We start from the raw sequence: 24,494 nt of genomic DNA on the forward strand, positions 1-24,494 counted from the left end.
CCTAAAGTATTTGCAAACGTGCACAGGCATGTCAAGACTGCAGACGCACACGTGCTCATGTTCAGCTTCATTTGTGTTGGAACCTTTCCAAGCCAACAACCTTTAAATGCCGGACGGTATTCCAAAACATTTAAATATTCCAAAATGAACAGAAAAAGCTCGTGTTATTTTAAGTGTCCTCTGCTACAAAGCTGGGTTCAGGCATGCTTGTGTGTGTACATGCGTGTGTGTGTGTGTGAGGAGCAACCCGAGTTCGATTCCCACTCACGGCCTACACCAGTGACGATTTTCTGAACCGGTCCTGGGCACCTCCCCTAGTTCGACTCAGCCTCAGATGACTACCTCGTGCAGTGTATAAACATCGCCACTAGGGAGACAAAGGCGGCCGGGCGTGTTGTTGGCCATCCACCCCTTGTGTGCCGTGCCGACCTTCATAGGTGCTCACTAACAGCACTTGCCTCAACAGTATGTTAGAGGCTATACGGGGAATCTTTGTGTGTGTACACGTGTGTGGGAGTGGTAGTGTAGCGGTTAGCGTGCTGCGCTATGAACCTGGCGACCCGGGTTTGATTCTCGCTCACGACCAACACCACTGACGATTGTCTGAACTAGTCCTGGGTCTCTCCAAGGTCGACTCAGCCTCAAATGAGTACCTGGTGCGGTGTGTAAACATCGCCACTGGGGAGACAAAAGCGGTCGGGCGTGGTGCTGGCCACCCACCCCCTCGTGTACCGTTCTGGCCTTCATAGGTGCTCACTAACAGCACTTGCCCCTACAATCTGTTAAGGCTACACGGGGGATCTTTGTCTTTGTGTGTGTGTGTGTGCATCTCATCTCTTTTTCAGGGAGAAGAGGGACCTTTGGGGCCACCAGGAATTCCAGGTCCACCAGTAGGTCCACAGTACACATCCTCCCGGTTCCTATACTGGACTAAACTCACGATTCAGCTTTTGTTGCTACTGACTGTATCTGTATATACTTAGACAGCATAAAAGTGCCACTTAGATCAAATAAAAAATAATTATTTGTTGATGCTGCTGCGTTGGCAGTGGTGCACAAGTACAGATTCCAATAAAGATCAACACATTCGTCAATAACACTGCCATAAAATATATATAATAGGTGACGTTTGAGGCAATGGTCCTTCATCACTGGACATAGGCCAGCAGAGTTAGAGATATCACCTTACTTGTTTGGCCTCCATATGTGCTGTGAAGAAGGACCATTGTCTGAAATGTGGCTTCTGAGATTAGGAAGCCACTGGAGCTATGCACTTTTAAATCTCGATTGAAAACTCGTTTCTTTAGAACATTTTTTAGTGTTTAGTTTGTTGTGCTTTCCTCTTCACATCCGATTAGTATGGTTGGCTATGTACAGTGCGAAAGAAGTTCAACATACATACATACATACAAAGTTCACCTATTAGGTATATATTTTAAGGTGGTATGTGTTGAGTTGTTTAGATTTAAAAAAATCGTTTTGCAGTCATGTGCACTTGAGGCCAGATGGGGGAGTCTAGAACAGATGTCCGTCACACCGCGGCAAAAGGGGTCATGAAAAAGACGTTGACCTTCCGTTAAATATAACGCGCCTTTCATTCGGCCAGTTTGCTTGGCTGCCGTGGAAGTCCGGAACTAACATCGACCGTAACCTTGTAAATTTTGCAGGGAAATCCCGGAAGCCAAGGCTTTCCTGGGAAGCCCGGACCAGATGGACTCAAGGTAGAGCTCATGACCTTTTCCCCTTCTGAATACTGGCGAATGTTGCAGGTCCAAGAGACACCTGGACCAAAGGACAAGCATCTCTGTTTTTGACTGTTTGACCTCGGCTCTTAAGCAGGTGTTCGGAAATTGAAATCCATTGGCCACATTTTTGGCGATCCTTTTTTTATTGTTAAATATTGAGATAACAATACTACTGTATATATATACATCTATTATAAAATTAATAAAGCTGCTGAAAATCTGACCTTGACCTGCGGAATCAGGGTTAAAATTAAGTGGTGTATTGTTTACAGTACAGCAGCAGAAAATGCTGCCAAGATGATCATGCTTAACAATTGCTGCTCCAAGACAAAGCAAACTAAAGTTAAATTATTAGCATTATATGAGAATAGGTTTTACCCATGTTTTTTTGTTTGCATGTTCACCACAAGTATATCTGGTTATCTTCTTGGTTCTTTCGGTAAAGTCGATATATACGTGACTTTACCGAAAGAACCAAGAAGATGAATACCTGCAGTCACGAAAGTTTTAAATCTAAATTTATATGTGGTTAATGTAGACATGATTCCTTGCAAAAGGTTTAAGTTTGGTGTTTTAACATCTTAACACAACTGTTTTATTGCCAGAGAGGGTCAAACCTATTCTGATATTTTGATACTGGCAAGGGAGGTCCCATGATCTTAGCATTATATATTTACACTTTTTTAAATGACTCCTTGAAAATAATTACAAATATCAACAATGCATCGAGCTTGGAAGAAATGAGCATATGCCTCCTCGTTCTCCTTGATGCGAGTGTCCATTGGTTTTTGGTTCTGCGTCTTGAAATTTGGTTGTGTTCAGAGGGTCAACAAATTACGCTGTGTTTAGCGCCGTCAAGATTCTTGCAGCCGGCCTCGACGATCGTGGAATTCCCTTCCTCGGTCCACGCGGGAACCTCACGTCCTGTTGCACTTCTTAAATCGGTTCTCTAAACTCACCTGTTTTGACCATCGGCTTTCTCCGTAACTTCCGCTTTATCTAAAGCCCGTTGAGGACCTTGTGCGAATTGCACTACTGAATACCGAGTTTATCGTTATTTTTGTTATTATTATACAACTATTAACACGTCATTTAACGATGCTTACTCGTGTGCACGCATTTGTTTTGATGTGTGTACGCAGGGTGAGACTGGTGACCCCGGAATTCCTGGCAAAATTGGAGATACTGTGAGTAACGCACATCCGCGTCAATATCAGCGACCACAGCTGGCAGTCATCTTCATTTTTTTAATTTATTAATTCATTAATGCTGACTTTATCACATTTTCAGTTAAACTTTATTCATTTGTGACATCAGCATCGAGTCATAAGACAACGTATCTGTGTGGAACTCTTACAGAGAAATGGCCTGCGGAGGCAGATATGACAAATAGCTACTTTTGAGATGACCCTTTTATCTACACACTGGGGCGCACTTGCATAAAACTCTTCGTCGAATGGCAGTGAAACAAATGTGTTTATTTATTTTCAGGGCCAGAGTTTAGCCATTTTAAATGACAAGGCAACATTTTTTGTTGAAGTCGTTGGGAAGTGGCTGAAACCATCAACAACTCACTCCATATGAGAACCCAATTTAATCGATGGTGGCTATAACTCAAATTCAAAGCCGGGGTCTCAGTTAACCTGCTCTTCTTTCGGTTGACTTAGCCTGAAAAAAGCCACTAAAATTTCACCTGGATTGTGAGAGATGGTGGCAGCCTGTGGAGGCCTTCATCCTGCAGTGGATTGAACATGTCTGATGACGATTATGATGATAGTACAATGTTCCCACCGGCTTCTTATGTGGCCTGCTGGTTTAAACAGCCACTCACTCACGACACTTGCCCGGACCGTCTGCAAACTAAACATTGCAACCTTGTGACAGGGACTCATCGGATTGACTGGCCAGATTGGAGAAATGGGAAAAGCTGGAGATAAAGTGAGTCTATCTTATTGCATTTGTTTTGTTAGGAAATTAATTTTGCACCATCACCTTAGTCCCTGCATGTTGGCACCTACATATTCTTGTTCAAAGTTTAGTCGACTATATACTGGAATCGTGCAATCCATCATTATCCTCACGTCTGTGCGCTAGGATTGCCATCCGTGCCATCATTTGATGTATCTGTCCTGGGAAATCTATACAATTTCCCAGTTTTTGTCAGTTGCATTATAACACACTGCTCAGAACAATTCACTTAAGAAGTCGTTCTCTCTCCTCTTCCGGTCCTGTGAGATATTAATCTTCCCATGATATGTCCTGGTTTTGTAAACTCAGAGGTAGCAACCCTAGTGTGTGCACAAATCTCACCTTCACCCGATTGTGCTGGAGTAGTGTGAAGTGAGTCGATGACCGCTGAGGGATTCAATATTTTTCGTAATGAAGGTTTTTTCCTTTCAGATCACGTAAATATAAATGTGTCGTTAACCCACCACCACGTGACACAGCCAATTAGTAAGGTTTGTCACGTTAACAAAAAGTGCCAATTAGTTACTAGTACAGCACACCGCTTGTGTGTTGGAGGGTAAACCGGCAACATTTACAATCTGAGTACGACGTTTCGCTGGTGATTACAACCAGCTTCATCCGGCGACTTGTCTCCTTTGCGTGTGCAGGGGGAACGAGGGGGAGTGGGTCTCCCTGGGCCCCCTGGAGAGAAAGGAGCCATGGTAAGCAGTAAGTTTGGCACATCTCTGGTTTGGTAGGTAAAAAACAGTCACGCACATTATCACGAAGCCACGGACGGCTCACCATACACAGACCTCCATGTTGCTCGTTTCACTGTAAACATTATCACTGCGCGTGGAGCAAAGGAATGCACTAAAGAGTTATGCATTGTTAAATATAACGGTTTCGTAATTGTGTTTGCCGTGCTGGTGGTGCTCTAAAACGAGATAAGTTCACAATAATTGGAGCATTAAAGGTATCAGCAAATGTTATTTTCAACTGTGTGGCTGTTTTTAACAATCATGCAACATTTGTGCCCCCCTTATTTTGTGAAGTGGTAACAAATTTCCACGACACATCCTAATTTTAGTATTGCATTGGGCTGTTTGTCACGCGTAAATTAACAAATGACGTAGCTTTGCCGAGCGTCCCTTATATTATTTCACGTTACCATAAAGCCTCCAAAATAATGTGGAAATATTCCTGTGTTTATTTTTTCGTCAAAAGGTTCCACATTTCATAAAATATGCCTCATCATCGCGCGCAGCCATAAACGGTCTTGTGCCGGATACAGCTCCCTTTCATTTAAACCCTATTCCAGTGTCCTGATGTCACGCCCCAGGGATACCAGCAATGCATACCGAGGAGTGAACTCTCCATCGGGCAGGCAGTTGACAAGAGCATTCCACATGCGCAAGTGCCAAGAGGTCAACGAACCCCGCGTCCAACCTAGGCACCCCCTGACCATGAATCGTGCGGGCTGACATTCTGGAGTTGGTATTGCCACCGATTTACATCAGGTCTCTTGTTTCGGGTACCTGCTAAACCCAGTCAGTGCGCGCCGGTGGACCAAGTTAGTGAGCATCATGGGCTGCTGTGGCAGTATACACGCATTCTAAAAAGAAATAGTTGAGGCATGTCACCTGAAATGCTTCAGGTAGTTTAAAAATTACAAAAAATGTGGGTGTTCATCTTTAACAAAAAATTAATTGAAACTGGCTCGGAATGTAGGCAGTTGCCATTCGGACTGCTTGACAATTTTTTTTTAAATCTGGTTGGATGTTACTGGTAGGAACCTCCTGGTTCCACCAGCCTACAGGGGATTATTGTGTTCGTCCGTCGGTCGTGCATCCAAAAATGGGAGGGGTGGGGTTGGGTGGAGAGGGGAGGGTGGGGAGGGGCTGGGTGGGGAGGGAGGGTCTGGGTGGGGAGGGGAGGGTGGGGAGGGGCTGGGTGGGGAGGGTGGGGAGGGGCTAGGTGGGGAGGGGCTGGGTGGGGAGGGGAGGGGCTGGGTGGGGAGGGTGGGGCTGGGTAGGGGGTGGGAGGGGTGGGGCTGGGTGGGGAGGGGCTGGTTACCCCATGGTGCCCTTATAAAACTCAACGTTTAACATACTCACGCCGGCTTGTGCCCACCCTCACAGTCGGCCATATTTGCGGAATACACCACGCCGCTGTTGACCCTGGCCTTTGACCGAGCAACCCAACGTTCCTACCAGCTCCCTCCGCAGGAATGTGTTAGTTGTCTCTCAACTGCCTGAACTTTTTGTTAGAGCGTGGCTACAATACTGCATTTTGTACCCGCTCTAGAATTAATTAAGAAAGTAGAGCGATGAGTGGAACCGGTGGTGGAGAGATAAGAGGGAGCTCGGGAGTCGTGCAGTCTCGGTAATTTGGTGCGTACGGCGAGCTGGAAAAAAGACTGCTGTGTGTCTGGTGCTCTCATGTAAACACCCAACACAGGCAGAAAGCCAATGCACGCTTGCAGCCAGAGCAGTCTGTCAATTTAATGTAAACTATGGTCTGTGTAAAGGAGGCTTTGGAGCCAGTTACATGTCAGAACTTCTTCACACCTCGCTGATGTGTAGATGATAGAAGGTTAGAGCTGCAGCAATCGACTCTTAATTTAATTGGTTAATCTATCGATTATGTATTTGTATAGAATAGGTTAATGAGTGCACGACACTCTAAACGTGTTTTCATGGCATTGGGCGTGAGGTGAAGGTGAGTGGGAGGATTACGACATCATCATCGTCATCACTTGTCATCACGCTGGGAGTGTGTGAGTGCCCCGCGTGTTGGAGGCCAGATCCTTGGCATCAACCGGGGTGCCACCGTGGCGAGATGTTAACTCCCTCGCCTGGTATACAGGATGTTGTGGGTTCGATCTCGACCCTGACGCCCGTATATTTGGAGTTTGCATGTTCTCCCCGTGGTTGCGTTGATTTTCCTCCAGGTCCTCCGGTATTTCCGTCCACATTTAGAAACATGCATTTAGATAATTTGCCTGCTATAAATTTCCACATGATAAGCCACTTTGTTGAGCTATCATTTGTGGCCAGGTCGCTTCTGAAAAAGTTCTCTATATAGCTCAGTGGGCCTTTCCTGGTAAAATCAAAGTAGTTTAGTTTCATAGTTATTAAATTAGGTGCCAATTAATTGCGTACTAAAAGAACCCCCAATATGCTGAATGATATGAATAATAAATGCATTTGATTCATAATTCCAGCACTTGGAAGAGTTCTGATGAAATTCTGACTGCCGTACCACATGGCTACGTATTTGATAAGTTTATGCATTCCACACTGCCCATATTATTAGATAATGGTTGGACTGCACGCCACTTCCAATCTGCTCCATTAGTTTCCTTTGAAGAAATGGCCCAAGATGTTCACAAACAACTGCAGAGAGTTTTTTTTCATCGTAGTAAAGGACAGACAGAATTGGCTTTGATGTAACTCAGCACTGTATTTGGAAACTGTTGCCGGTTTATATGACGTGCAACTTTTATCCATTAATACATTTAAGGTAATGTTAAAACAGGTTTTCGCTCTCCATTGACCCTTTTTTTTTGCATCATTTCCTTGGCGTTTACGACCAATTCCAGCGGTGTGCACGGCGTCCACCTGCATGCGCGCATCCCGCGCTCGCGTACAACCCGGCTCTTTGTATGCGCGCCGTGCCTGCGAAGAGACTCGGGACTCGTTTGATACAAAGTGGGTGGTGGTGGTGGTGATGGGGTGGGGCGGCGGTGGTGGCTCGCGCTAATCAAGCATCACCTCACCGCTGTTGTTGCTGCTGCTGTTGTTGGTATTTTTGTGCAGGGCTATCCTGGACCTCCAGGAGAGCAGGGACCAGTGGGGCCCGAAGGTCCACCGGTGAGTGATACACGGTGGGGGCCTAGCGGCGCGGGGGGGGGGGCGGGGGAGATGCAAAACTCGAGGCCAGACCTACCGTGCCCCTTCCCCATTCTTCCTTAACAAGAGCCTTTCTGGATGTGCCAGCTAACTCGCCGCACACACAATAAGGCACTGTTCGCGAAACGAGGAGGTGGGAGGAAGTAAGACCTCAAGAGGGGGGGGGGGGGTGTGGGGAAGGTGTGGGGGCGGCGGTGGTGGTGGGGGGGGATAAAACGTGGGATGGGGATGGGATTGTTGGGCGGTGGGGCGGGCAGCGTCTGTGACGTCGTCGTCGGGGTTGTGAAAGACATCCGAGAGAGAGGTTCAGCAGTCCCCTGGGTGGCGGCCTGCTGACCGCTTCGTTTATTTGTACTCGGTGCCTTTAGCCTTGAGCCTCACTGCCGCCCAGTGTTTGTTAAAACAAAAAAAATGTATCCCGCTCTGCTCGTGAACCCACGCCACCTCTAACTGCACCCTGCGCCAGCCCCCCGCGCTCGTTCCCGGCCTCTGCGTTGATTTGAACGTCTGCTAAGGCATTGCTGATTTGCGCCGGGCTTCGGGTTTCTTCTATTAAACATCTATTTTTTGGAAGGGGAAACTGGCTTCGTAAACAAAAACACGTTACAGGTGTTTCATTAAGAGGAGGTAGAGCGTGACCATAATCCCTTGCGGCCTTACTGTTATTACATCGGAGCACGTATTATTTCATATTAGCAGGGATTGTTGAATACATTTATATTCTTAGGTTTTTTCGGTAAAGTCACGTAGGTAAAAAATGTAAATTAATAAAATAAAAAATAAAATTAAAAATCACGACGTTTCGGAGGCAACACAAGTCGTGATTTTTTATTTTATTTTTTATTTTACTTTTATTAATTTAAGTGTTTTACCTATGTGACTTTACCGAAAAAAACCTAAGAATATGAATCCTTGCAGTCACGAAAGCTTCAAATCTAGAATGAATACATTTACTTTGCTACTGAGGAGTCAGCTCGCCTCGCGCTTGCCGTGGTCTGGAAAGTTTCTGTGAACCCTGCTGCCTTCGTGCAGCCTGTTGATGATTTTCTCTCGTTTTCCAACACTTAGGCTGTGCCTCCTAATTATTTATGAATTCTCAAGCCAGGTCATTGTGCCACTTTAAGGGACTTATAGCGACTATGCTTACTGGAGTTAACAATAAGATAAAATATATACAATTTTCTTGAATGAAATTCATAGATTTACACTGCGCCAAATGTTATTTAATAACGATAATGTTATTTATATCTCCATGAAAGTCTCACTGAGTCTCAGAGCTCATCAGGAGGGTTCTCCATTACGATGTTTGGCCAATTGGAATAATCAGTCTTTAGTGCATGGGAAGAACATGTGAGGGGATATTACTCACAACACCGCACATATGGCTTTAATAACTTATTGTGTAGTTTGGACAGATGTATTTGTCTTACTTTATCCCAGCTCACAATGTAACATTCTTGAATAGTTCCTAATGCCTGCTGCAGAAAATTACAATTACTTTCTATTAGTCACAGACCATGTATCCCTTTTATTAATCTTCATTCCTTCCGCCCAAAATATATATTTGTTTTAAATGTGAACACGTCGCACGTAGCAGATGCAGTGGCACGAGAGTGGATTATTCCTCAGGTAACGAGGAGCCATCTTGGAAATTGTACAAAATTCTCCCATGAAGCCCTCTGGCTGCAACTGTAACGGCTGCTTGACATCGTGCAAACATTCAACACTGCCACCATGGCCCTGGAGAAACCTTCGAACCGTCGCATGCCACCAGCGGCTGTACTGATCGTGAAATTGCGTGACAATCGCAACTTCAGAAAACCACCACCTCCCGTTCCCTAAATGCTGCAACGAGGTGTAATTTCAGTTTTGGTAGGAATTGCAATCATGTTTCCTGCTTGCTGTGCAATAACTGTCTTCCAGAAGTTTTGCGCGGCTCAATATGATGGACGTGCTGCGTCATTTTAAGAAATTGTTATCAAGGGCATGTTGTCAACCGTTACGACGCCGTGGCTGTGGTTCAACGGTGTCTCCGAAAAGTTGTGGTGGGGGGCCTTCGCTAAAGACAACCCGTCTGTGTCACTCAACGCCCTGACCTTATTTATCATTCGGTGAAAAAGACAGTAACCAAAATACGGGCAGTCACACGAGAAGGCAAACATATTAAGGTTTCAGCGGCAGGTTTGTTTTTGTAAACGATGCAATAGAAGGCTTTTCAAAGTGTTCATGTTTTGTTTGGTTTCCTCTCTTGCGTAATAATTTCACTTGCATCGCCTTTCCACCTTTCAGAAGTTCCAAAAGCAAAGAGCAAAATGTTGAAAAGCGTAACAAAGGAAAAATGGCACAGAGTATTATTTTCTTTTTTATATATATATATAAAAATAGATTTTTCTAAACAAAGCTCGCATATTAAATCAAAAGATATCGGACCCAGATGCTAATAATATCATTTGAATCACCACAATGGAAGGATACTGTAAAATAAGTCAATCAAAAAGTCAAGAAGCATTTTCATGTCGGCTCCATGAGAGTTCCATTAATTTCCATTAAAGGTGGCTGTTTTTGGCATGGCCAACGTTATTTAGCTCTCTTTATCTTAATGTCTAATAATCACCGATAATAAGGTGAATGGTTTACATGTACAGTACTTGAACGGAAATTGTTCGAATATTGTTGGCGGCTGTAGTGCAGTGCCGAACTGCTCCGCTCTGTTGCAACGAGAATTGCCTTGACATCGTGGCACCACGGTGTCGTCCATTGAGCAAAACGTCGTTCTATTCGTTTCTTTGCTCATTATATCTTAGTAGAATATTTTACGTTCCTCAATAAATTATGTCGTAATTAAGTAGCTGTTGATAATAATTTTTTTACCCTTCTATCTGGCAACAAAACTGACACCTTTTTTACAAGGAGTCATGTTTGCATAGACCACAATACCTGCAGCCATAATGCAAACAAAAAACATAACTCTGATAATATATGCACTGTCCTTGAAGTTGATTGGTCCACACCCGAGACAGCTTTCCTTAGAGCCTTGTCTCACATGGGTTGGACCAGATGACGCCAAAAGGCGCACAACTCAAAGACAATGCACCATCAGAGTATGAGAGCTCGGGGTAAGCATTTACACCATTGGCAAATGAGGTTCCAATGGTGTAAGTAGCTGTTATCCATGATTTTGGAAGAAACATGCCTGAATTGACGGCAGCATGGCGATGATATGACACAACCATTTGTATGTAGTCCAGGGGGTCTGTAACCAAAATAACAAGGCGATCAGTTAAAAAAAACTTCAATATTTCAAGAGCCACAATGCATGTGAATGAGACGGGGGTCCTTAATAAATAACGTCACAAAGCAGTCGTTTAAGAGCCGCATGCGGCTCTGGAAGCTGAACGTTACCGAACCCTGATATAGTCAATCAATTTACTCTATTATTTCGGTGTAACTGACCGCGCGTGAGTCCTAAGCATTGTATAGATTTTATAGATTGCAGAGACTGAACGCTTGTGACAGGCTGATGTCTCCGTGAATTGAGATTGAATAACGTTTAAGTCGTCTTTACTCACACTGAAGTAAACTTGGTACAAAGCCTTTATTTTTAACAGCTGTTGGCACATTTTCTCTGTAAACAGACATGCCTTCAGCCACCCTGTGTTTACACCTGAGTTTCTTCCGTTCCATCTTGCCCAAGATTACATTTAATCCACAATCGCCACACAAAGGGAAGCCGGTAGACCTCAGTTGACTGCCTCCGAGGGACCTTGCGTCTGTGATTTTTACTTTTAAAGGAAACTTCACAATAGTAGAGTGGCTTATCCAAAACCCCAACGTGCAAAACTCTCATGGGATGGCCTTTAATCTCAGAAGTGCTTTGTGGGTGGAATGTACATGAATACAAAGCTTTGCGTGCCGTCGCCGTGAAGAAAGAGGTGAGAAAAGGGTCGAAATTTTGCTGTAATAACCCAAAATTTAACGGTGAAGCTGTCAGATTATCTTTGAATGTAAACCCTGCCCGTGAAACTCATAACGGTTTAATGTACTACATGCCAGGCGACTGGAAAAAACCTGGGCAATTGCGATAATCGTGTGTGTGTGTGGAGAAGGGTGTTATTTCAGGCAATATTAATGTTGTTTCAAAACAAGGAATGTACAAGCACATGGGCTGAAGGGGAGGTTTTTGATTCCATTGAAGTTAACCCCCTGCTAAGGCTTTGACGGACAATCACTGCTTGTCAAAAGCCACAGACACCTGGAGCTCCGTAAAGTTGTAAAGAATTGTTCCTGTATTCAGCAGAGCGCTGGGAGCTCTTGCTGAAAGCCTCGCTATTGTTTTGAAGGCGAGCACTGGCTTACATGGTGCACGGCATTAAGGAATGATGTGCTTCCCATGTAGTCAGGCTGGCTATCGTCTACATGAGAGATGAAAAACTCACCCTATTCATCATCAACACTGCTTTATAACAGAAAAATGTAGGCTGATGTTTCAGGCATGGCCCTTCTTGGGAGCAGAGAGAGTGAGGGCAGAGAAAATGCCACACTTTGCACTGTGAGGCCCTCAGAAAAATGTGGAATTTTAAGCAAGTGAACAAATGTAATTTTTAAATTAACAGGTGAAGTTTTCCATCCTGCCCAATTAAGCCCTGAGCCAGTGATATAAATTCCCCATTCCTGTTGGGAGGGCGAATCTTTCCGTAAGACAGCCACCGTCAACTTTCCCTAAAATTGCTGTTCATTTTATCAAACCTAGAGGGATGAAGGGATCAGTTGACTCCCAACGAGGATTTCAACTTGCAATTTTCTGAACACGAACCACACACTCTACTAATGCACCACCCGGACAAAAATGCATGAAAAAGTAAAATTATCAAACGGTTCTTCCTAAGTAGCTGATCCTTATTCAAATACAGGAAATTACCCAAAATGCTCATGATATAGATATTGTCAGCTCTTGGAATCTAAGCAGCGTTACGCGTGGTTAGTACTTGAATGGGTAGCTGCCTGAAAATACCAGGTCTTGTAGGCTTGCACTGCAAGGTAGGCGACATTTGGAAGTACAGCAACGAATTCTTGAATCGTATCTGTGTGAATCTTTGAGTTGTTACTCCCTGATAAGCCAGATACCCATATTTCCTCCCATATGCCAAAGACACATTCATTGAAATGATCAAACATCTCATTGCAGATCCCTTCTGAAAAAAAGAATATTGAATCTCAGTGAGGCTTTTTTGTGTAAATAAGGACAATCATAGTATTAAATTTCGATTTAAAGCTTTCGTGACTGCAGGGATTCATCTTCTTGGTTCTTTTGGTAAAGTCACGTAGAAGGGAAATAATAAAATAATAAAAATAAAACAATTTAAAATAATTCTCACGACGTTTTTGGCCACAACGCAAGCAGCCGTCCTCATGTGAAGACCAGGTCTGATGCTGTCTCCCCGACAGACCTGGTCTTCACCTGAGGATGGCTGCTTTCGTTGTGGCCAAAACGTCGTGAGAATTATTTTAAAAAGTTGTATTTGTATTATTTTATTATTTCCCTTCTACGTGACTTTACCGAAAGAACCAAGAAGAATCATAGTATTACTCTATCATTACATACAGGATTGCAACAGCAGCGCTTGCTCAGTGCTCTGTCATGGGCAATAGATGAGCCATTCCTCACGGTCTTCCTCTTGGACAAATTTTCTAGCACGGAAGGCACAGAAATCACGGTGGTCACAGTTAGTTAATGTCCTCATTCATGATCATTTCTTTTTGGCCAAAATTTCCACTGACTTTGTTTCTGCTTTCTGAGAACAGTGTTTTTTTTGCTGACTGTACCGAGCTGTGGTTTACGTGGTTTTTTTTAATTGCCACATTTTCCCACTGTATGCATGGCTCGGCCAAGGTTGATGTTTTGCACATGTCTTTTTTCTCCTGTGGTTACAACATTTCCAGCACATCAAAGTGCGGGTCACGTGATCGTCTTGGCCAATCAGTTGCAGGACCGGAGCCAAAACAGTGTGACGGAGTCAGCTGCACTCATTTTCTTTTGTTATTCTTTCATAGAACACGACATTTAAATTATCGTCATTATTTGCCCGATGACCAATAGTCCCAGATGAATACAAGCATCTCAGTTTGGGCGGGGGGAGCCTTTTGTCCACGCAAGAATTCAGGAAAGGACGATTAAATATGAAAATATAGCAATTGAAAACAGCACACGTTTTTTTTTCTTCTTCGCTACAACACATCAGTAGACAGCATGTAAATAGTTTCGTAATGCTCCTGTGAGACATTACCAGTGGGTTGTGCTTGCATTTGAACTATTAAACCCATGAACCTACAACTCGAAGAAAACAAAAACAGTCCAGCCAAACCTGCGGGTGTGTGAGCCCATTCATTCACGTGGCCATCACCTTCCTCCCTGTTTCCTAGTGACCAGGCAGCCCCTGCAGCCAGGTTCGAGCTCTCTTTGGGGATTAGTTCTGCCCAGGTGCCATACATCTTAATCATGCCGAACTGCCAAGGCCCTCACCTGCTGCTCGTCACTGCCATTCGTTCCTGCGTGCCTACCTCGTGCCAGCTGCACGGGGAACGGTTCCCGCGTGTTCTTGGTTCTTTCGGTAAAGTCACGTAGAATGGAAATAATAAAATAATAAACATAAAACATAATAAAATAATTCTCACGACGTTTCGGCCACAACGCAAGCAGCCGTCCTCAGGTGAAGACCAGGTCTGTTGTGGCCGAAACGTCGCGATAATTATTTTATTATGTTTTATTTTTATTATTTTATTATTTCCATTCTACGTGACTTTACCGAAAGAACCAAGAAGATGAATCCCTGCAGTCACGAAAGCTTTAAATCGAAGGTTCCCGCGTGGTTACACTGACACTGTGGGTGAACACGAATTGTCACCCTCTCCTGCTGTTAAACTGTTACAATTGCTACTTTGAGGGTAGTCTGCGGTCTGAGGGTCCACTCATCCGTACTTTCTTTTGAGACACTCATTTATAAAGTGATGTACGTGCATTTATTGCTTTCTATTACTTTTAGCTTCACCGAAGGAGCTGCGTTTTTCAACGCACGCAATGGTCAGCGATGAAAATTCACCAGTTTTGAAATGTACTTTGAAACAAGTAAATTTTCATAAAATTGTTGATTTATATGGGGGAAAGGGAGGACAGGTGGGGCAGTGATTAGCACACACGCAGAGCTGTGAAGCCGGTGATCGAAGTTTTATTCCCGGCCACGGTGAACATCAGTGGTGAGTGATGTCTCACCAGATGCCCCTCACCCCCCCACACTACTTAAACAACCTGCGTTGACCAGCACAGTGAAGTATGGTTAACAAAAACCCATGACCAACACGATCCAAGGAGGCCTTCATCCAGCAGTGCAGTGGCAACGGCTATACTATGTTATTTTATTAATTGTCAGTTTCTATATTTTCATATTTGTCCTTCGCTTAATTCTTGCATGGACAAAATATAAGTTTTCTATAGGAGTAACATTTTTGGTTAGTCAACTTTTTTTTAAGCACGTTATCAGTTTTCTTATAAAAGGCAGTCACATTAAACGTAAACACAACTATTTATCATATAATACTTCAATAAATCAATGTCATCAATATGCTCACGATTACACGACTGTTTTTTTCTAAATACATCTAGGTTGTAACGAATCGTGTGGATATCACAGCAGCCACTGTCATCATCACCACGGTCAAATGAGCAGACTGCCATTGTTCAGTTGTTTGCTTGCTATCTCTGCCCAGTGTCACCACAACAGGGCATTAGCCGAGCGAGCTACCTACCATCATTGACAACAACAACAAAAGACAGTTCCTGATACAATCACAAGATGAATAGGTGTTACGTTTGTGCAAATATGGCAAAGTTGAAAAATTACGGGGAAATTGTTGAATGATGCTCATTATTCATAGACCCTTTATTGCCTTCAAAGAGGCCCCTTTGCGCCGAGATAACAGCTTTCTCTGAGCCACGCTGCCACGAGGCAAGTCATTGGCACACGCGGAAGCCGCGAATGGATGAAGACAATGAACACCGATGGGGAATGTTTGGGGCACCGTGTGCCGTGTGAGCGTTGACTGACAGGAGCCCGCTTGTCCAGTCCGACGAATGCGCGGCCACGTGCGTTTTGCCCTCGGCTCGCTTTGTTTTAATGCAACAGGTAGTGCAAATTGTTTCTCGAGTTTATTTGAGCCATCTGTCCGGACAGCTCTCGGTAGGGCATTTATTTTGTCCATCTCGGTCGACAGACCCTTGATAAAAAAGCGAGTGTTTGTTTTTTCAGGGAAGGCCCGGGTTGCCAGGCCGCAGAGGACCCCCTGGACCTAAAGGGAAAAGGGTATTTGCACGCTCGCTAATTTCACAAATTGCCTCGGAAATATTTCAGCGTTGTGTACGTGAAGCACATTTTTGCTCAATGTGGATAAATTACATAGAGTGCTGAAGGACACAAAATGCTTACTGCAAACGCAGCGATATATATTGTGGTAATGTCTACATTTACATATGTACTGTGTACACACACATCTACAGTATTTACTATATATGAGCCATCAAAGAGATTTGAGTCAAGTATTTAAAAAATGTGCATATACCATATTTACATTTTCAATGTATCTTGTATTTAATGTAACTATAAAAACTATCTTCAAATGTTTGCATGACATGTGCAATGTAAAAAAAAGATGTAATTCCACAAACATTTTACTCTCATAATATTTGCATCATGTACATTGGCCATTTAATTGCTATAATTGCTAAAATATATTTTATCAATAATGTCCCAGCTACTCTATTATTTATTATTATAATTCAACATTTTGTTAAAAGATGTTAGATACTGTGGATGTCAATGTCTTCTTCCGTGCCAGTGAAATGCTTCTCTGTTTCACTGAATACCGATTAGCTTCGTTCCCTTCCAGATTAAAAAAATGTTATTGAGTTTACACCTGACGACATGAGCTCTAGTTTGTGGTACAGTATCAAAGGTAGAGAGAGTTATTGAATGGATAGCCGCGGAACGGCTGATGCTGCCTGGAGGAGCAGTGCTTGCCGCTGTGCAATGCGAGAGTGACACCTGCTGATAGGGCCTGTGGTGGCGGTTCTTTGATTGAAGGGGCCGAGGGGAGAAGATGGCCTTCCTGGAGAGTCGGGGGCAGAGGGTAACAAGGTAAACCCCTTCGCCTCTCCCACACGAACTGGCCAGACATCCCGTTGTGGCAGGTACCCCTCCAGACAAACGATACTTGAGATTGAGGTGAGGCTTTCCTGAGTTTTAAATGAAGGGCATTTTCTTGGTTCTTTCGGTAAAGTCACGTGACTTTACCGAAAGAACCAAGAAGATGAATCCCTGCAGTCACGAAAGCTTTAAATCGAAAAATGAAGGGCATTGTTGTTCTAATCACGAGGACGCTTCTCCCTGAGCAGACAGGTGAGCAAAAAGAGCAGCCAAATGAAGGTTTGACACCTGGATCTGTTCGCAGGCAAGGGGAAATGGGAATCCCTTGCGCCCAGGTTTTAACTTTACAAACGCTCTGTTTTTGGCCAAAGAAATGGCGAATCTAATTGAACGTACCTGCAAATGTAAAAACGCAGTTTTTTGCAGGTCTGCCTCATACGCGTATATCAGCAGAGGATTAATTTGTAAAAAAAAAAAATCTAATTTCAATTATAAACCTTCAACTATCCCTCTTTGATAGGAACTATGAGGTGTAATTGAAATTAATAATTGTGTTTGATGTTAGCTTTGAGAGGGTATAGACTCCTAATAGAAATCCCACATTAGTGTGAGTGTAATAACACTTTAAACAATCTTTTAGGCCAAAATAACGATTCAAACTTTTAAAAAAGTAGCATCTAGGGGATTTTTTAAATTGAAATCCGTCTGTGCCACTCCGAGGAATGGCACTCTGTGGACCTATTAATGTTTGAAAGACTAAAACTTAGCGAGTGAGATGTGTTTACAGCTGAGCCAAAGCTTCTCTCTGCCTTATCTCACAAGCTGATAATAATGTGGTCTACAATGTTGCACCCTATACCACACTGTACATTTGTAGACCGCATCACTTTGACACGTGCTCATTAAAGCCATTCGGGGCAAGGGGGTAGAATTAATATTCCAGAGACACTGGAGGCAGTCGCACGCAAGGAGGAAAATCTGTGACCGTAGTCACGGACTGTCATGCAAATTCCCGCTCCACTGAAGAAATAAAAGCAGTTTTTGGGTTCGTCTTTAAAACCAAATGTCAATGTCTCATGACCAGTATTAGCTAAATGATGGCTGTGAGGAGCCATTAGTTGACAGCATAGCAAGCAAACGTTGCGATCCACAGTTAGATTTTTGTCTGCTCAACTGCATTGGGTCTGTGGATTGAAATCATCTGTGCGGAGTATTTTCCACCCACTTGTGTTGATATTCTCCATATAAAGCAGTTTTTTTGCCACATGCCAAACAATCGTGAATGGTATTGGCCTAACATCCCAATGCTGAGTCTGAAGACTCCTGGGTAAATACATGTACAGTCCTGAAGCAGTCAACGGGCTGAATGAGAGCCTTGCTGCATCATGAAGATCATGGAAGTTACTTGTCCATATTTCACCATGCTGGTCAGGATGGGTTGGGAAGCAAAAGGAACATACAAGTACACTACAACCACTGATTTTTTTTTCTGAACTGCCTTCTGCTGCCTATCGCATGGATTCAACAGAAACAGTCTGGTTAAAATGACGTTTCAAGCTCAATATGAAATAAAATCAGAGTATTCGGAAAAAATAGAGGAAAATATTACTCGAGAACATTACGGGCCCTGGTGCAGTACACTGCGACAATAACAAAGATCCCCCATATAGCCTTAACAGACTGTAGGGGCAAGTGCTGTTAGCGAGCACCTATGAAGGCCGCAACGGTACACGAGGGGGTGGGTGGCCAGCACCACGCCCGACAGTACACTGCATGTACACTAACACACGCATCAGTCAGATGTGATATTTCCTATCATTGGCATTAATACTGTCGGTTTCGTTTCTGTTCACGTAATTATTTCGCCTCTTAACAAGCGTGCTTGTAATCCTTGACAGGGTCCTGTTGGAGATGCTGGTGAAGTTGGTATTGAAGGATTTATCGTAAGTATTTAGTTGCCCCGGAGTTTCCTCGTGCAAGGCACGCACACGTGCAAGACTCTACCATCTCAAAAATAATTTATCATTGACTCTCACAGCATGTGTTTTACGTTCAAAGAAATTGTTTACAAGTGTATGGCAGCGTGATGATACATGGTGTCCTGGCGTCATGTTGACAGCTTGCTCGTATAAAAGAGAAAAATACATGTGCGTTGGTGTCATTTCAGGGAAAATCTGGCGATCCTGGGGACAGAGGTCCTCTTGGATTTCCAGTGAGTGTTCGACTGGTACTTTGTACTCATAGGCCATCAGCATTACGATGTGCGTTGTAACATGGGTTTGCATATGTTCATCATTTTACACAGCATTCATTTATTGTTCAAGAATTTGATGTGGGTGACAAACCATGCACAAACCGGTTGCCACTGGGCTCTGGAACTGCAGTATGTGGTGAGCAGTAGAGGGCAGTGCAGCTAAATCTTTTGCTGTGCTGTACTTCTATGCTGCAATGGCTATGCTCCTTGCCTTTACCAACCCACCCTGACCAGTGAGGTGAAGTAACTTCAAGTAATCCCCATGGACCACAAGGCATGGGGAGGCCTTCATCAATGTACATATGCATTTTCAAGTTCTTGTCTAAAGCACAAGGTTATCCCTTAGTTAGTGTGTAAGTGTTCAGCTTATGCCCAATGATTGATTATGTAACTTTATTTACTGTAGAAAAGGTGAATGCTCAATGTCAATTAAATACATTTGGCTATCCTGAATGTACCAGGACTTATTGTAATTTGTATTTTAATTTACTGTACTTAATGATGAATACTTCCATTAAATTGGCATGTGCTACCATCACTACACAAATTAACAAAGTTGCAATATTAAGCCATTCAAATGTTTAAACGGTAAGGTTGTAAGCACTACGACAAAATTAATTTCCAACAATTTCTTACAGATTTTTTTTTTGCAGAGATATAGGATAAACGCAATGGGAGGACCATGTCAACATTTTCTAAATCAACTTTTTCGCTTGTTGATTTGCTTACTTTCGTCACTGTAAAATTAAATTCTGCTTCAAAATGTGTTCATTTTGTGAATTGCAATGCTTTTGCTTTTTTCGGCTTTTGATTGGCTGCTGTCCAGCTATTAAACCCTTGTACATGTGCACACTCAATAAACATCTCCTTCTGGCAGGTGAGCGGAGAATCATAAAACGAGTAACGTTTTGTCTTTGGCAGGGCTTGCAGGGAACACCTGGTGGAGTTGGAATCAAGGGACCGATTGGACCACCCGTGCGTGAAATTGCATTTAATAATTTCGATGCATGGCCCTGGTGGGATTCATACACAAAAGCACAATGAAACCAACACATGCTGTTAAACACGCAGCCAACTCTTCTGCTGCACATTTCTGCAATGAACGCTCGTGTATGGTGGCAGTGGTGGCCGCTGTGGATATATTTATTGGTGGGGCACTGAAGCCCACAGGGTGGTGGTTGTGGTGGTGGAGGGAGGGAAGCCGCGGAGGGAGGAGGGGGGGTGCATGCAGTTTATAACTTATTATGAGCAGGTAAGTATTAACGATGGGGGGGGGGGTTATTTCTGTTTTTATTTTGCCGAGCCGTCACTGGGTTGGTGGGGTTCGCACAAAAACTAGACTAAACAATTGTTTATTTTACCAGGTAAGGCCCATTAAGCTATATAGCTCTTCTTCAGATGTGACCTGGCCACAAATGAAAGCTCAATGAAGTGGCTTATGTGGAAATTTATAATAGCCAAATACTCGAAGCGTATGTTTCTAAATGTGGAGGGAAAACCGGAGGACTGGGAGAAAAACCCACGCGACCACGGGGAGAACATGCAAACTCCAAATATACATGCGTCAAGGTCGGAATCAAATCTCTGCCCATAAAGCGCAGAGAAAGTAGCACGTGCTCACAAACACATAGCCAATGCTTCTGCTGCGCATTACCACTGTGGACAACCACACACTTCTATCTGGTTAAGTAGTAGGATGTGTTTTGCTCTGGTGGCAGTGTCACCTTTGTTAAAATTGTTAGAGTTAAGAAAAAATTAACCCGTACAAACAAAGTTTTTCACTATAAATACTTTATATGCGTAGCGGCTAGAGTCCTCTCGTCCTCTGGCTTGAGATGGCTGCCACCTATGGGTCAGATGATTGCATTGCACCATTAAGCAATTGGTAATTAAATATAATATTTTTGTCCTAAAAAGTGTAAAATTTTGGAAAAAATTTTCACGAACATTAATTGTCACGCACAACGAGTCTGTGTGGAAAATGTCAGCTCGATTGGATCACGGGAAGTGGGTTAAAAAACGACCGAAATATTTGCACGGTCCTAAGCAAGCAAGCAAGCGAACTTAATATAAAGGATTTAAAAAAGAGCTTAGTTTGCATTCTAGTTTCATCGTAGCTTCATCAATGTGGAATACATTTCATGACACAAGTATTTTCTTTTCATGCACTTTTTACGTGTTGTTTGTTTAAAGGGACCCCGCGGAGCGAAGGGCGAGATGGGCACCGTGGGAGATATTGGAACACAGGTTCGATGCTGATACTTGGAGATTTGCAAGAGATGCACACAACACACACACACGGACACCGAAAGACGTGCATGTCTTTTTACACTTGTACACATTGGAGAGATATGCAGCCTATGAACTGATCACCATAGTTGTACCATATCTCAGAAGATAATCCTGGGTTATTAGTCAAAGCCAAAAGTCCATGAGGTCAGCTGCTCGGATTGTCTATCTCAATGTTCTGTGCATCTTCTCCAGTCACATCCACGATCATATGCTGTTCCACAATATCCTTCAATCTCACCCACTCTCTCACTCCCTTCTTCTGCTCTGCACTGGCATCTCCTTAGCCCTGATAAACTTTCTGGCACCTCCGACTAGCACGGTTGGCTTACCTACGGTGCGAAAGAAGTTCAACATACATACATACATACTTGGTCTCTAACCTCCATAACCCATCAGGTTACATCTTATATTCTTAGGTTTTTTTCGGTGAAGTCACGTAGGTAAAAAAATTTAATTAAAAGTAAAATAAAATAAAAATCACGACGTTTCGGAGGCAACACAAGCTTCCGTCTTCAGGTGGAACCGTCACAGCACGATAACTGTATCACTTGATACACGTAAAGACGGAAGCTTGTGTTGCCTCTGAAACGTCGTGATTTTTATTTTATTTTACTTTCATTAATTAAAATGTTTTACCTACGTGACTTTACCGAAAAAACCTAAGAATATGAATCCTTGCAGTCACGAAAGCTTCAAATCTAGGTTACATCTTCTTAGTCTCTTCTCAACACGTGCTCAAACCATCTAAGTCTCACCTGCCTTAGCTTCTCTACATTATTACTAGCCCCTAGTAAGACTCCTTAATTCTGCCTCCCTTCCTTAAACCTTGGTTAGGCTTGGTTAATGTTTGGAAGGGTGACCACCATCGCTCCCGTTACTTTGTACACTTTAATTGTTTTCTACTCATGTCATTGCTTTTGAGGAAAAACTAATGTTTTAAAATTTGAACATCACCCACGATGCTTATATTCACTAATGTGTTGCACATGCCATTTTTTTATATTCCACTTTCCAATAATTATTTTAGAAAACAGTATTTGTTCTTGTTTTCATGTTTCTTAAACTAACCTGTCACACTAACGAACTATAAATATTGCCTTTTTTAAATTACTAAATTATAACAAAAGCATGCATAGCAGAACTCTGTTCTGTGTCTCCACATATAAATAAATAAATACATGTTGTTGCCCATCCGCCTAAATTGCTTTCCAGACCAATATAATCCTACAGCATTTTGTTAAGCGAGCGAACTCTGGACCAGTTTTCACCGCCTTAGTTTGTAAGCAGAGCCAAGTTTGTTAGACAAATGCTGCTGAATTTCCAGATGTTTGTGGTTAGTGCACTCTGTCGAAACTATGCCCTGTTCAGTGCAAAAGCAATCATTGCATGCTGATAACCACAGTGCGAGCCTGGTCTCCTCAGCCAGGGTGTCCCTGTGTGAGTCTCTGTGTCTGTGTCCCTGAGTTGAGAGCGGTAGTGTAACGGTTAGCGCGACGCTGCGCTACGAACCCGGCGACCCGAGTTCGATTCCCGCTCACGGCCAACACCGGTGACGAATATCTGACCTGGTCCTGGGCCTTTCCTAGGTTTTAAATGAGTAGCTGGTGCATTGTGTAAACATCGCCACTGGGGGGGAGACAAAGGCGGCCGGGCGTGGTGCTGACCACCCACCCTATCGTGTGCCGTTCCGGCCTTCATAGGTGCTCGCTAACAGCACTTGCCCCTACAGTCTGTTAAGGCCCTTGCACCTCCGACTAGCAGGGTTGGCTACATACGGTGTGAAAGAAGTTCAACATACATTCTCCACATTAATGCAGAATGGGTTTGTATAAATTGAAAACAGTGTTACAGCTATGAATTCATTCTTGAAATCCTTCACTGGCATTCGCCACCCCATGCTGTGTGTGTGTGTGTGTGAAATGGGTTTTTGACGCTCAGCTGCTTTTCCCCCATGTTTATCTCTTACAAGGTTGCTTTTGTTTGTGCTTTGCCAGGGTTTGCCTGGGCCAACGGGGGAGAGCGGACTGCAAGGAGAGAAAGGTGAAAAGGTAATGCCGATACAGAAAAGGCCACTCGCAATTCAGACTAATTGCTTTAGAAATATATCATTACGCGGCTGCGCCTATGAACATTATCCAAATGAGTGTAGACTTGCATTTCATCTTAAGTGGCTTGGTTGTATTGTCGCATTCACCAGTCCCAATAATGAGTTGTCCAGACATTTGGTTTCTTCACAAAGCATTGAAGTACCGTTTTGACGTTCATGCGTGTGATTCGAGGAGGAAAACGTGGACTCGGCAAAAAGTAATGCAACCCAAATTATCTTTTTTAAGCTAATGCCATTTACTTGGTTACATTGTTCATTGTTGCATTGGCAAAGCACCAATTTAAGGGGCACTATGTACAAACTGTTGGTTGAATTATGGGCAGTTTAAGCCCTGGTACATACGCATTTGCTTTCCCTCATGGCCTTGGTGTTCTTCCTCATAAAGAACAGCCCATTTTATTAATTGTCCTCTGAAATGACATCACAGATGCAAAAGATATGGGTTTTCACTGAGCAAACCTTGAAACCTTCTGCAAAGCTGTATTATCACATTCTAGATTTGAAGCTTTCGTGACTGCAAGGAATCATCTTCTTAGGTTTTTTCTGGTAAAGTCACGTAGGTAAAACATCAAAATGAATGAAAATAAAATAAAATCAAAAATCACGACGTTTCGGAGACTTGTGTTGCCTCCGAAACGTCGTGATTTTTTTATTTTATTTTATTTTATTTTCATTCATTTTGATGTTTTACCTACGTGACTTTACCGAAAAAACCTAAGAAGATGTATTATCACATGCAATAATGCTGGGTTCTTGGTGGGCAGGTCGGGAGTTATTTGAATTAATTCGTTTACGATTGATTCAAGCACTTTTCAACAGCGGTGGTCACCCGTGCTTTCCTTATTGTGTAGAAGCGCCAACTGTTTTGCTGCGGGTGTTGTGAAACGTCGTACAAATCTGGGGCAGATGAATACAAACATTCACCTCCATTAATGATTTAAATAGCCTAAGCGCGCTCTGAAATTGTTCGTGTAATGAGTCATGTGATGTTAATTGTACTAAAATCGGAGACAAAGGTCATCTTGTTCGTCTGTGCCAAGC

General features: G+C 43.3%; 1 protein-coding gene across 1 annotated transcript in view; it reads left to right on the forward strand.

Moving 5' to 3' along the window:
• The window catches only part of COL24A1 (collagen type XXIV alpha 1 chain), a 158,703-nt gene that overhangs the window by 97,237 nt on the left and 36,972 nt on the right, over window positions 1-24,494 (forward strand). Inside the window, exons 22-34 of the mRNA XM_078865719.1 lie at window positions 846-890; window positions 1,668-1,721; window positions 2,888-2,932; window positions 3,630-3,683; window positions 4,361-4,414; window positions 7,514-7,567; window positions 15,907-15,960; window positions 16,738-16,791; window positions 18,699-18,743; window positions 18,968-19,012; window positions 19,976-20,029; window positions 21,248-21,301; window positions 23,341-23,394. Of these exons, the coding sequence (XP_078721845.1) occupies window positions 846-890; window positions 1,668-1,721; window positions 2,888-2,932; window positions 3,630-3,683; window positions 4,361-4,414; window positions 7,514-7,567; window positions 15,907-15,960; window positions 16,738-16,791; window positions 18,699-18,743; window positions 18,968-19,012; window positions 19,976-20,029; window positions 21,248-21,301; window positions 23,341-23,394 (666 nt within the window). The remainder of the gene's footprint in view (window positions 1-845; window positions 891-1,667; window positions 1,722-2,887; window positions 2,933-3,629; window positions 3,684-4,360; window positions 4,415-7,513; window positions 7,568-15,906; window positions 15,961-16,737; window positions 16,792-18,698; window positions 18,744-18,967; window positions 19,013-19,975; window positions 20,030-21,247; window positions 21,302-23,340; window positions 23,395-24,494) is intronic.

The sequence above is a fragment of the Lampetra fluviatilis genome, chromosome 20, assembly GCF_964198595.1.
Source record: "Lampetra fluviatilis chromosome 20, kcLamFluv1.1, whole genome shotgun sequence".
Taxonomy (NCBI): Eukaryota; Metazoa; Chordata; class Hyperoartia; order Petromyzontiformes; family Petromyzontidae; genus Lampetra; species Lampetra fluviatilis.